Below are 14,725 nucleotides of genomic sequence, written 5' to 3' on the forward strand. Positions count from 1 at the left end.
AATGTGTCCTACCTTCTAACTAATTAGTTACAAACAGAAACTCTTATTATATATGTTAATGTCCCACATAGTGAGTGACAGGCTCATGTCTTTGGGTATTACAAATAGCCATTTCTTTAATTCCTGGCTTAAGCTCAATTTTTTGGTTTGGTTTTGGTTAGGTTTGTATAAGAATATTTACCTGTGAAAAGCCTAGCTATATATATCTGATACTTGTTAATTATTTAAAAAAATATTTCTAGTCGAACCTTTCATTTCCTACAAGTGAATTTTGAGACTCAGCAAGGTCCATGCTTATAGAGATAATTAGACCAGATCCAGCATAGAGGCAGAATTCTCAGGTTCCTGTTCAATAATCTTCCCTTATATTGAGCTGTCTTCTAGTGAGCTCAACTGTGAGCACATTACAGACATTTAAAATCCCATTCCAGATTTGAAGAGGGATAGGAAAGACAGCGGGATTGATGGAAATTCTGGAGATGAAGAGGGAAATCTGTTTTCATGGATTTTGAAAAGTATTTCAAGATATTATAATAAAGTTTCAAGGTGACAGAATAGAGGGTAAAAGCCTTTACACATCTTTGTAGAAATTTATAGATAGAAGCAGACACAAGTTTGAGAAAAGTCATAAAATATGTTAAGGTTTATAAAAACATATTCAATTACAAGGCGGCATAATTCTATTCCATTCCTGTTTTATCATTTATTAATCAGGTTATCTTGGGCAAGTCAGTGTACCTCTTTGTACCTTATTCAATTAGTCAGTAAAATGAAGGTAATAGATGAAGGTAATAGATGGAATTAGTGCTATTTTCTGTCTAGTATTAACATTCTATGAATCTAAATGTAACTTATTTGTTGAAATAATACTTTAAAAAGGAAATATTCTTATGATACCTGATACTGAAGTACAAGAATTTTGTTTTAGTCAACAAAAGAACTGTACAAGCATAGAAATGTAAATATAAATTAAAGGTTTCATTACTTTGTTTTCCTCATGATTTATACATTCAGTATGCAAGTTATCTTGCATGTATGGATCAAATTTTCAAATTTGTTTCCCAAGACTGTGGCTGGAGCTTGTCATGGTAGCTGTGGAATGACTCGGATCCAAATCTCTTGTTCTGCTCAAGAATTTCTACTTTGAATCACAGAGAGCTATAGTGACTAGGAAGAGACTATGATAGCAGCTAATCATGAGTTTGCACCTTTTCTCTAGAGTTCTGCGGCCCTCCACTAGGAGGAGTAACACTAGTGAAGCAAGAACAGTGGATTCCCACTGACCCAGTTAGACACTTATCTTCATGAGCAAAATGATAATAATGATGATGATGTTGAAGATGATGATGCCAATCTATTATGTATCTGCTACTGCACTGCTATGCTCAACACTTAATCCGTATCATCTCTGTTAATTACTTAATTGTTAACCTAGTTCTTTACTGTTATTTATCACTTTTAAGTTATTTGTTATCATCATCTTTGTTTTACAGTTAAGGAATTGAAGGCTCAGAGAGGTAAAGTCATAATTCCAAGTCCCAAACTCAGTGAGCGGTAGAGCCAATATTTTTTTTTTTAAGATTATTTATTTATTTATTTGACAGAGATCACAACTAGGCAGAGAGGCAGGCAGAGAGGGAAGGGGGAAGCAGGCTCCCTGTTGAGCAGAGAGCCCAATGTGGAGCTCGATCCCAGGACCCTGAGATCATGACCCGAGCCGAAAGCAGAGGCTTTAACCCACTGAGCCACCCAGGCGCCCCGGTAGAGCCAATATTTTAACTGAGATTTGTTCTACTGGAAGGCCTTCTGTGTGATACTATGTATGCTATATTGTCTACCCTAAGAAAAGCTCACCTCTCCTAATTGGACTTCACAGAACAGACAAGTTAACTGTCCAAAGAAGGAAATTAATTGTTGATTTCATCTCTATAAATTCTTTTATAGAGGCTGGAGGAATTAAGTTCATGTCAGAAAAGTGGGTGAAGCTTTTGGGGCTACTTCTATGGTGAAGGCAGTGGAAGTTATTGGTCAGGAATCAAATATAATGAGGGTCCCATTTTAAGCATATTGAACCATATTTGCTTCTGGTAAGGAGACAGAAGAGAGGGGGAAAGAAAAGGTACGGTCTCTTTTTTCTTTAACCCATTGACCTTGTGTGGTTCAAACTAAATCGCAGTCGTCACTGATGTAGGGAAAGGGAGCCTAAGGTAGAAGTGAGAGGGGGAACAAAAGCTTTCAAGAGTCCGGGTCTGGTATTAATAAGAGCATTTAAGGACATCTGCCCAATTAAAGGTAATTGATTACTCTCTATTACCAGGAAATAGATGTGTTTCCTCTATAGAAAGAAATTGGGCAGAGTCTCCTAACAAAGGAAAAAGTCCAGAACCTTTATGAACATGGTGGACATAGTAAATAGGTATCGGTGAGAAGTTTTCTGTAATGCAGAGTAATGGCTCATAAAAGGATTAAAGGCAGATGGGCAGGATTAGCACATCATTCTCTTGTGGAAGGGAAGGGAATTATAGCTTTCCTCTTTGCCAAGAACTGTGCTTGCAGCTATGTAAAAATACTTGTTTTCACCTGATTTCATCTCTACAAAACTCTAAATGTTATTGTTACCTGTATTTCTAAAGATACACAAAGCAAAGCTCAGACAGTTTTCAATGACTTGTCAAGGTCACAAAATTGGTAAAAACGTAGATTCAAGATTTGAATTAATGTCTGCTAGACTTTAAAGCACTTCCTCTTGCTCCCAAACTGTGCTCCAAAGTACCTGTGATGCTGTTATTAATTCACAGGGGTACAAGAGTTATTTTAAAAATTTGAGGGAAACAAAGCAATACTTGAAATCAGTCAGATACTATATGAATTGGTGGCTCTCAGTTTCAGTATTAGATTGCACTTTACTTTTGATGATAATCTTTGTGAAGTTGGGTTTTTGTGTTGCTGTGATCAAAAATCAAGTGCTATTTGAAAATCAATATGAAACAGAATTGTAGTATCTGATATGATTCAAGGTTTGAGAAGATAAGTGGTGTCCCACAGGTGCACAAATTTCATTAATCAGTTTTGTTATTTAAACATGAAATAAAACTATTATTTTCCCTTTAAATTTATGTGCACTATTTTTCAAATGACCACTGGGCAAGGCGTAAATATGTATGAAGTTGCTCAGACCTTATACTTAATGAATGGAACTGTTTGGTACTCTTTTGGTCCATGGTCCTTGCAACAAAATTACTAAGACACTGAAAGTATTTGTATACCAAGATTTTTAGAACCCCTAGCCTTTACTCATTTTAAGTCATAACTTTACCATATCATTCTCCTTCCTTCCTTCCTTCCTCTTTCCTTGCTTTCCTCACTCTCCTAATATTCTTCATCATGATATTTTGCCTTTACTCATAATATTGCATTAATGTATTAATATGGTAAATTGTTTTTAAAATACATGCTATTCAACATATAGGTGATAAAATATAACCAAGTATGGCAGCCAACACTTAATAATGATTAATTTGACAAAAACTTAAGAGAAATTGTTCTTCCTTTCAATTAACTTTTTTTTTTTTTTAAAGGATCTTATTTATTTGGCAGAGAGAGGTCACAAGTAGGCAGAGAGACAGGTGGAGAGAGAGGGGGAAGCAGGCTCCCTGCCTAGCAGAGAGCCCGATGTGGGACTCGATCCCAGGACCCTGAGATCATGACCTGAGCTGAAGGCGGAGGCTCAACCCACTGAGCCATCCAGGCACCCCCCCTCAATTAACTTCTAATTTGACAAAGAGACAGACATGTTATCAGTATTACAACACTAGACTCTATCAGTTGTTCATGTACTCAACAAATATTTATTGTGTCTGACTCTGTACTAGGCACTGTGCTTAGACACCAGAAAGACAATGATCGACAAGACATACCTGGTTTCTGCCCTCATGAAACTCAGTCTGAAGTTAATAAACAACATAATCATAAATGTTTTCATTATCTTTAACACGAATTAACAGGATGATGTGATAGAGGAAATCAGAGGTTCTACTGACCATGGTGCTCAGGGAAGGCCTTCCTGTTGAGGTCATCTTTAAACTCAAATTTGGAAAGATGCGGAAGTGCTAGTCCTCTAAAGAGCTGGGTGCTTTAGACTGAATGCTTGTGTCCGCTCAAAATTCATAAGTTGAAACCTATATGATGATATTTGGACGTGGAACATTTGGGAGGTGATTAGGTCATGAGGATAGAACCCTCACAAATGAAATTAGTGCCATTGTAAGAGACCCTAGAAAACTTCCTATCTCCTTTCAAAACTGTGTGAGGTCACAGAGAGAAGATGGCCATCTATAAACCAGGAAGTAGGCCTTTACTAGATGCTGAATCTGTTAGAACTTTGATCTTGGACTTCTTAGCCTCCAGAACCATGATAAATAAATGTTTTTCTTTATAAACCATGTAGTCTATGGTATTCTGTTATAGCAACCCGAATGGACTAAGACACTGGGAAAAAGTAAATGTAAGCTTCATAGAACTTATATAAAGAAATATGGAGGTAGAAGACAACCTTTATACCTCCCTGTCCTCCTTATTCATATGACCCTCCCTTCTGTTTTCTTTGTCTAGCATAACATATATTAAAACTCTTGGTATAGGGTTTGCAAATAGAAAGAGATCAAGAAATGTTGATTTACCTTTCCTTTTCCTTTTCTCTGCTGCATTTATAATCTATTTACCTTGTTTATTCTTATCATTTTCTGCTTCTGGTTCTACTTACCTTATTCTTTTTTCCTTGGTTTTCCATATTTAACCATATGGATAAATGTATCATGCAATGTGTAATATTTTCTTCCACATTCTTGACAGTATGAACTAAATAATTACTTTAAAATGTCATACAAATGCAAAACATACAATAAAATGCTTAATATACACTGATCAGCTGGACACTTGGCTATCTATGTTTATTTTATCTGGAAGTTGATAATATGGAGGGTGGCCCCTCTATCTGGGTGAGCAATTCAAAAAGGGAGGACGATAAAGAAAGCAACAGCTTTGCTTTGTTTTAGGATGGATAAAAGTTGGGGAAAGAAGATCTAGAATCTCAATTTTAGAAAAAGTATTAAAATTACCAGTGAAATTTCTATTCAAGATAAAAGGCCAGGAGAAGAAGAAAACTAAGAAAAGTTGGGGTAAATCACTGAAATAATTATAAAGCTTAAGACTGAGTTTCAATTAGATAGGAAACTAGTGTTTTTAAGAAGGGAAAATTAGATTTGTGTCTTAAAAAGATCATTATTAGGAGCACCTGCGTGGTTTAGTCAGTTAAATGTTAACTGAACTGGACTGAATTAAAAATTTGTATTCTCTGGGGTGTCTGGGTAGATCAATCAGTTAAGCATCTGCCTTTGGCTCAGGTCATGATCTCAGGGTCCAGATATCAAGTCCCTCATTGGGCTCTCTGCTCAGCGGGGAGTCTGCTTGTCCCTGTCTCTTTGTTCTTCCCCCTGCTTGTGCTCTCTCTCACTCTTGAATAAATAATATCTTTAAAAAAAAGTTTATTGACAAAGTAATGAGAGGGCTGGGGACAACGTGGGTCAAGAAGTGGACAGTTTTTAAAATAATGCAGAACTGAGGGCCTGAGGAGGTTGAAGGAATACACTTAGATGAAAATACATAGATTTAGGTGACCAGAGAAGCAGTGAATAGAGAGAAAGAAGGAAAAATAAATCAAGATATTTTCCAATTTCTAGCTTGAGTAAGCTAACAGATAATGGTGTTAGCAGAGATCAAGACTGGGCATATAGGAGCAGAAGCAAATTTGGGGAAGAAACATTAAATTTAATTTTGGATTTGTCAAGTTTTAAATGCTTTTGGAATAATTTTAAGATTTATTTTTCTCTAGTAGGGTTATCACTAAATTTATGGCCCAAACCATCTTTTCCTTGCCTCACCTATCCTAAGCCGGTATTAAGCAATTTTAGAATCTTCTTATTTAAAGTAAAATCACTCAGTTTATGGGTTAGCATGACCTCACAATTATTTTAATGTTAAACTGTGATTACGTGAGGTTTAAATATGAAGTGTAGTTGTATTTAGTGTGTACCTCCTAAATGTTGGCTTTGTTCCTTTTTATATTATTGCAGTGTCTTAGAGATAAAAGAAAAGTCTGTTTCTCTTCTATTGCCTATCTGTGATATTTTAAAAGGAAAACGTACAATAATACAATAACATTGATTTCATTCATGTCATTTGCTTATTTTGCAAAAACCCCCCTAAAACAAGGGAAATGAGTATTTACCTAAGTTTTCCTCCCTGGATACCAAGCTGTAATCTTCTTTTCTGGGGCAGGCTGATCCCTCCACTGTCAGGCATTCACACTGTGCTTACTTTTGCTCAAGCTTTTCCCTTTGTCTGGAATGACTTCCTCTCTTTCGACTTTAAAAAGAAGCACCTCATTTTCAATATGCACTGCAATCTTAAACTGTTTCACACGACTTTTTAATTGAGTGGCAGTGATCAGGTCTCTCTCCAATTTCTTAAAGTACAATTATATTCTCCATCCCACAACTAATCACGTGATCGTAGTTCAGATACTGTGTTCTCTAATCACTTCATCTGTGGTAATTTTACCTGGCAAGGCTCTAAATTAGTTGGGGACTGTGTGCACATTTTATATTTCTTTTCTCTCTCTCACAGTGTTTAGCACAGTGCTAAATATACAGTTGGTGTTTAATCGGTGCAACAAATTGACGCTGTGAAATGCAGATTTGTAAAAGGGTTTCACGAACTTAGATTTTTGAGAAGTAGGCATAGTAACTTCTAGATGTACTCATACCAGGTATGTTTCTAATGAAGATAAAAAGGTGATAACCAAATTAGCTGAAGAGTGGATGAGATAGTACAGAGGTGGCATAAATGTAGTTGAATTCTTTTCAGACCACACAAATGGGTAAGGATGAACATCAAGTTTATTCTAAAATATAGGAATTAAATTTCACAAGGCTAGATCCAGAAGAGCTAAATTTCAAACTTATCTCCTCTTTGTCATGTTTATAGTAGTGTTTCTTATAAAGGTTTTAATCTAAACACAAAAACAAATGAAAAATGGCTCTAAATCTGATTGAGAATTTTACTGAGATTTGCAGAGTAAAAAAAAAAAAAATCTTCATTTAGTCTTTTCTAATGACTCATACAATAAAAGTTTGGGGTAGCCAAAAGAGTATAGTGAAAATGATATAATGCATTTACTGGCCAGGCCTAGCTGAGTGAGCAAGTTATTCCTTCTGTGTGTATTGGAACTTTTGGAGCTGTATTAATAATTTCAGACCATGAGGGTGTCATTTACCTGTAATTGATTAAATGCAACCCTCATAGTTTGAAAAAGTAGCGAGACTCCTTTGTATTTCAGGGGAAAAAATGCACTTATCAGAGAAGATCTAATCAGTTAAAAAAAAAAACCATATAATTTAGTAATTCCAAAAAATCCAAACCACACTGGCAATTACCAATAACCTTGAAATACCTCCACTGTTATCTCCTTTGGGGCTACAGGCCACTTGTGTTCATATTTTTCTTTCACAGTTTGCTCCGTGTTAGCAGTTGGATTTGAATTCTCAACACGCACTCCATGGCTTGGCTTACCCACCAGATTTTGTACAGATTTTACCATATTCTTTAAATCCTCTGGGTAAGGAGTTGGATATCGTTTTAGGTTTATTTCAACCTAGAAGTTTATAAAAAGAAATTTAACATAAAAATACCTTCGGCAAACATGTTCATAAAACGACTCCATTTTATGTGCAGTAGTAAAACCAAATGCAATATAGTGAGTGTTGAGCTGGCTGAGAAAATGTAGAGTAGAGCACATAGTGTTCTTTGCACATTTTGCCCTCATGGGGCTTCTTCCCACCCCGCCACCTTCTAGATTAAAAACAATTTTTGGGTTATATTCTATCGTTAGACCTACCCTGTAGATGGTTGCAATAGCAGTAGGTCAAATACATAAGCAACTGGTAATCCGAAGATTTTCAGCATTCTATTAGGTGTTTTTACACTTTAGAAGCTGTTCCTTCCCTATCTTAATTATTTATTAGTTATTTTCATGTTAAGCTGTCTTTGGAATATCAACATAGATGATAAGAGGAGACCCCAAAAGATTTACAAGAAGAGTTTATCATGGATTAAAAAATGGGGAATTGAAGTATTTGCTACCAAATATTCATTAGCTCTATGCTAATTAGCATGTTATATCAAAAGGTCAGGCAGCTATGTCTTATGAATACCTAAAAAGAATAGGCTTCAGGGTGACTTTTACATTTAGCTTTTACCCTAATAAAGTGATGTGCTTTGTGGGTAATGTCTTAAAATAAGAGGAAAATTAAAAATTGAGGAGATTTTCTAAGATATTCTAGATAAACATGTAAATTTTGGTTTATATTACCCAGTTATTTATTTCCACTCTTGAATTCACTTTTGTTGTGTCAGTCTGACTTTAGGGAACATATATGTTAATGATTATTCTTCACATTTAATTCAGAGAGAGAAAATATGAGACATTTCCATATAGAAAATCTCATTATCAGAATATTTAAAATTTCCTTAAATGGGTATAAATGCAAATTATCCATGGTGAGTAAAAAGGAGTGGGAAGGAAAACAAGGAGCAGATTTATTTGTCCCGGCTTATTCCAACTGTCATGTCTTTTTGCATCTGAGTAGAACCAACTTTACAAAATGGAATGGTTTATGTGATTGTGGTGACTATGTTTCTGTGGAAAGTGTGTGGGGGTAGGTTGGGAGGAAGGGAGAAGAAAGCAAATCTGAAGAAGGAAGGAGTGGGAATGAGAGGAAAGGAGAAAGTTGGGGGGGGCGACACATACCACCCACCCACACCCATGTAATTCATGGGATGTAAGAAACTATGGTGGTGGAATAGATCTGAGGATTATAACTATGAATTCAAACACTTTTGCTCATCTGCAGTTTTAACAAATCCACCAACTTTGTTATATTTATTCTTCCTTGTGGCTCATTTTCCATATCAAATACTGGGATTGGACTCCACTTGATGACTTCTAACATTCCTTTCAGTATTAAACATACAAAATTCTTTTTCCAATATCTTTTGCAAAGTTGAGGAAAAGCCAGATAATTTTACTAGTATAAGTACTGTTGTAGTCTTTTACACTCCCAAGCAAATAAGAATGAAATTAATAATATATAGAAATAAAGCTACCATTTAAAAATATAACCCAAGAAAAAGTTAGAGGTCTCAGAAAAAAAGTGTACCTTGTTAAAATGTAATATAAATATAGCTCAGGGTACTTAATTTATAATGCATTCTTAAATAAACATAAAGAGAATGATATCCATGCTAGACAAAGTCCATTGGGATGCATGCATTCTTGGATCTGCTGTTTAAGTTGGTATTAGAAATGTTAATCACAAATTAAGTCTAATTTTAAATTATATTGTTGAACTCATTTAAAAGTACTTGATAGCAAAGGCCTAAAAGTCAAAAAACTACATTTAAAAAAATATAGATTGTGGAGTGGTACAGCTATAATGCCAATTAAGAACATCTTTTAATTTTTAATGACCAATGGTATATGAATGAAAAATAATTTTCATGTAAGACAATAGATTAAAATTTTATGTACCTTAAAAATCCTCATTGCTAAAATTACACTTCTAAATTGAATAATGTAATTTATTTTTTGTAGATGCTATGTCTCATCTGACACAATGAGATGACTATTTACTAATGGTCACAGTGCCAATATTTTCTGGTTATTTTACAAGCAAGTTAATATAATATTTTAGTCACATCATCAGAATATGTTTGGGTACTTTATCTCTGAAAAATATTTAAATTTAGAAACAGAAGCAGATTTGTCAGGCTAATGAAGCTTAAGCTTTAGAGCCTATCACCTGCGTATGCTCTTTCCATTTCTTGTGAGGGGCCTACTTTTTTATTTACATGATTATTTCATATTCTTTTCCTTAAAGAAGCCCTTCTCTGAACTGTGGGAGTTTCAGGTCTTATAAAACTAGGATTTGTTCCACCTAGACAACAAACTCCTTGCTTCCTATTTACTAGTCTACCAACAGAACTTGCCGGACCTGGAGTCAGGAGACCTAAATCTAAGCCACACATTTACTCCCAACAAGCTGTCAGCTACTACTTTTTCTGTCCAGTTTCTGTTCATGTAAAATGGGAATGATAATATCTTTAATCTAGAACTAAAATGAGATAATAACTATGAAAATCTTTTGGAAATGTATAAATTCTATACAGAGATTAGATACTATTTTCTAAAATCAGATTTTACTTAGGTATTTTTAAAATCTGAATTTTCTTGGCAGTTTAGATTTTACTATATATAATATATATATATAAATATGTACATATATATATATATATATATATACACACACACACACACACATATAAAACTCCATACTACTTGTAACTGTTTGGACTTTTTTCAGATTGTTTATAGCAACAACTATCATTTTTTCAGTATCTGCCATCTGCCAGGCACATGCAAAATGTTTTATAAAGATATTTAAATTATTAATAGTTATTTATATAATAAATAATTCTTATTTTATTGTTTATTGTTTACCATAGATTTGAATATAAATAAACTATAATTATAATTATAATTATTGACATTCATTAAATATTTATAATTAATTATAATTATATATAGTTTAAATTTTATAACCCATTGTGGCAGCTGTTCCTTTTCCCCTGGGAAAATATGGGCTCAGGCACTGAATAGGGCTCAGGCACTTAAGTTCCTTGCCCAAAGTCATACAACTCAGGTCTTTGACTCCAAAGCTTATGTCATGTTACTCGGCTCAAGGCTATTCTCTGATATAAGTAAAGCACATATTTGTACAATCCTGTAGAAAAGAGTGTGTGTAAGTCTAAAATATAAATTTTATTGAGTTAAATAACAAGATAATTTCAAATTTTTAAGCAGTTACTTTATAACTTCTTCTTAAAAGAAACTATAATATTTTATAATTGTTATGTTTGTAAGCTCTGTAAAAGTATATTTTATACCCTTTACAGATTGTTTTGCCTATGCCTTCCTACTTTTTAACTCTTATGCAATGCTTCAGAAATAAAAAAAAACTATTATTAATACTTCAGTCATGCCCAAATAAAAATAATTTCTTTATATTTCTAAATATATAGGCTAGAAATATTCCCTCATTCTAATATGGGATGGAGAAATAATGTAAATTCATTTATGATATAAATAGGTGGGAAAAAACTGTCAATTGTTCTTATGAAAATGTTGCATATATCACTCACCATAAAGTATTTGTTCATTTTACATATACATTTTATTAAAATGCAAGATTTTCACTGCAATGTAACTTCATTTTAATTTTAGAAAAATAGAAATGTTTCACAACGTTCTATATATCTCAGATCTTTAAAAAAAAAAAAAGTGCAGTTAATGCAAATAGCAGCTGCAAGATGTTGGAGACTCCCAAAAGTTTAGCAATAGAAGAAAGAATTTGTGTTAATAGCTAGGGCATTAGAGATGGTATCTTTAATTCTCAAAGAACTGTGGTTTTCTTATATAATGATTAAATTCTTATTTGGTTTGACTGTAAATTCCAGTAAGAGAAGTAATAGTTAATGCTTTGATTACTGATCATTAGGGATCTTATTCTGGGAATTAATCAGAAATTTTACACAGAAAGGAAGCCTATAGGAGTTTTAGTTAGGATTCTCAGCTTGCCTTATATTGCAGAAAGAATATAAGACACAGAGTAAGAATCTAGTCCATTGCATGCAGATGGTAAAGCTTACCAAAAATGTAATGTCCTTTCACATTCCATGAAGACATTTTTTTTTCATTGAACTTTTAAACACCCAACCCACTGAGATAAGGAAGCCCTATTTGCCACAACTCCCAAACCAATCTTCTCTTACAGGAATTGTCATCATCTGTGCCTTCAAATTAGAGGGAAATTGATGCTTTTCAACAGATGTCCATCTTTGTGCTCAAAGTCCACTCAAAGCAAATCTCAATTCAAATCTCACGCTATTTTAAGAATCAGGTTTTAGTTACTTAATATCCCTCTGAATTGATAATACAAAAATGTGTGTATGTGTGGGGGCAATTTAGATTTTATCAATAGTGTCATCAACATTCTGCCCAACTATTGGTATTCCCACACTTTAAAGAAAAAAAATCTTTAAAAATAAAAACATAAATAAAAATGAAGCACCCAAATAAAAAATCATGCCATATATCCCACCATTAGGCACCTCATTATTTATGTTCCCTCCCCTCTGACTTGGTCCTCCCACCCCATTGCCAATGTTAACAAACAAAAACTTAAATTGAGGTCAAACATTGGCAATTGGATGGTTCCTATAGGATCAACATTTCTTACCCCAAATCATGCAGAACATACCCCATAAAACCACTGTTCCAAGGTTGCCTCTACATGGGGGATTCTCCTACCCCAAACACCTAGGCCTACCTGTCTGCCACTTAGAGAGGGAAGAGTGGTGGATTGTGCTGCAACTGGCAATGGAGTACACATGCTCCTTTCCTGCTGGAGGCCACTTATACAACCCCATGCCAGCTGTGGGTCATTCTGGGGGACGGGCATATCTTGGATCTGCTGATCACACCTGGCCCATGGTGTGCAGCAATCGCCAGACAGTCTGGCAGGTTGGAGAGTAATCCCACGCTGGCCCCTTTCCCAGGGGGCTTGGCAGGGGTGATCCTGTGGGAGAAGGAATCTCCATTTTCTGGGAGAAAGAGGAGCACTGTAGCAATACTTTCACTTTATCATTTTTCTACTCTTGATTTTTTTTCACTCTGGGTAATGCATTTAAAACAACCATCAAAAAATTAGTTCGAACTCTCTGTAATAAAACAGTACCAATATCATATGAGGCTAATGGGTCACAATTTTTTCACACAATGCAGCATTCACACTACACTATACGCTCTATAAGTAGGGCATTATACTCTAGTCCGCTTGGAAGCTGATGGCATAGGTCAGTGGTTCCTTTTTTAATTTTATATAAATGAAAGGTAAAATGGTGCTAAATTTAATGTATATGTAATGAACCAGAAAAGTGTGATTGATTTGGTGTAAGATTTCTGTATATTCCATTCATCATGCTTCCATGATGATTTATTTAGAAGTTTGTTTGTGTTCTAATTTGTCCAATAGCCAATGGCATTGGAAATAATCAAATTAGTCAAAACCAAGTGTTTGAGGTTTTCGAAACAAATATTGTTTCACCAAAATATAAATAAATCAAATATAAATAAGCACAAAGAAAATTCAATCTAAAGTATAATGAGCCTACTCTGATTATAAACAAACCTGACCACATAACACACAAACAGGGCTTCTAAATAACTGTTTGCTTTTTATGTTTTCATTGACACATATACCAGAGTATATAAGTATATAAGAGTACTATTTTCTTGTTAGAGCCTTCAAATATGGATTTTTAGGAATAAGCATGTAGTTTTTGACATTCAGTGAGGTAAAAGAATGAATCAGAGGTCCAGTATAGAATGCATCATCCATTGGTTCTAGATTTAACGTATGAAATCTTAAAAGTAGAACTGAAATGCTGTAAGGGTCTTTGTTTATTTTTAGTTTGGCAATGCTATTTCTAGAAATTCACAAATTTAAAAAAAAATGTTTCTTTGGTTATTAGATAACATTAACCAAGCATCCAGAAACATTTTTTTAAACCCAAATCATTAACAAAACTATCATTTTGATTTGGGAATCCATTTTGGATTTTCCACAATGATGTAGAGGTAAGCCTTGTCAGTTACCTTACTGTCTAAATCTAGTAAGGTTCCAGGGTGTGTTGGTTTAAGAAAAAAGTTTAGAAAATGTGGGAATGAGGGGACAGAAAAAACACATTACACAATCTAGATCTGTTAATAGGATGCACATACAATTACTTAGGCAATTAGTCACTCAGAATGAGAGCTGTTAGTATTCATGATAGAAAAGGTACACAAATATTGCTATAAAAGATTAGAGATTCAAGATGTTGCCATGATGACAATATGATGATCTGATGATAAAATCTATCTAAATATCAAGTTTAAATAATGAAAAAATATAGATTTTAAAGTTCCGCTTTGTTACTTGACTTAGATTACTTCCAATAAAGGATTTTTAAAATGATGTTTGAGGTGAAAAAATTGAATATCACCTGCTATTAGGCACTTGTCTCCTTTAAAACTTGTTTTCTCATTTAAGAAAACTCATAAATTCTTCTCAGATACCCCAGAGACCTAAAATCTTTCAGAGATTTTAAAGCCAACACAACATATTAATCCACTGGCTCGTCAATAAATGTATATTTTGGTCTCATATGGTCTGCCTGGTGCCTTGCTTAGTGATTAAAAGAAAACAATTTTAGTGTTTCAAAAATGTAATAAGGTTCGTAGGTAAAGCCTATCATCCAGATTCATTTGTTTTGGTTTTCTCTCACCTTGAATCTCTTTCATGTTGTCACTCTGTAAGATGGGGTGGTATATCAAATTTGCTCAGTCAGAATTGGGACATTCTGAAGGACACAATGCTTTTCAAATTACCATCATGCTCTAATGAAGGAGACACAAGGATGTATCTGACCTTTAAGCAGAGGTCACTCAATTTGTCCCAAAGTCTATTTTAATAATAACAATGGACAAACAAAAATAATGAGAGGAAAG

General features: G+C 34.2%; 1 protein-coding gene across 1 annotated transcript in view; it reads right to left on the minus strand.

Moving 5' to 3' along the window:
• LRRC7 (leucine rich repeat containing 7) overlaps nucleotides 1-14,725 on the minus strand; it is a 558,156-nt gene that overhangs the window by 89,916 nt on the left and 453,515 nt on the right. The window contains exon 17 of the mRNA XM_080802199.1: nucleotides 7,511-7,711. Within this exon, the coding sequence (XP_080658325.1) occupies nucleotides 7,511-7,711 (201 nt within the window). The remainder of the gene's footprint in view (nucleotides 1-7,510; nucleotides 7,712-14,725) is intronic.

The sequence above is a fragment of the Martes martes genome (genome assembly GCF_963455335.1).
Source record: "Martes martes genome assembly, chromosome: 4".
Lineage (NCBI taxonomy): Eukaryota > Metazoa > Chordata > Mammalia > Carnivora > Mustelidae > Martes > Martes martes.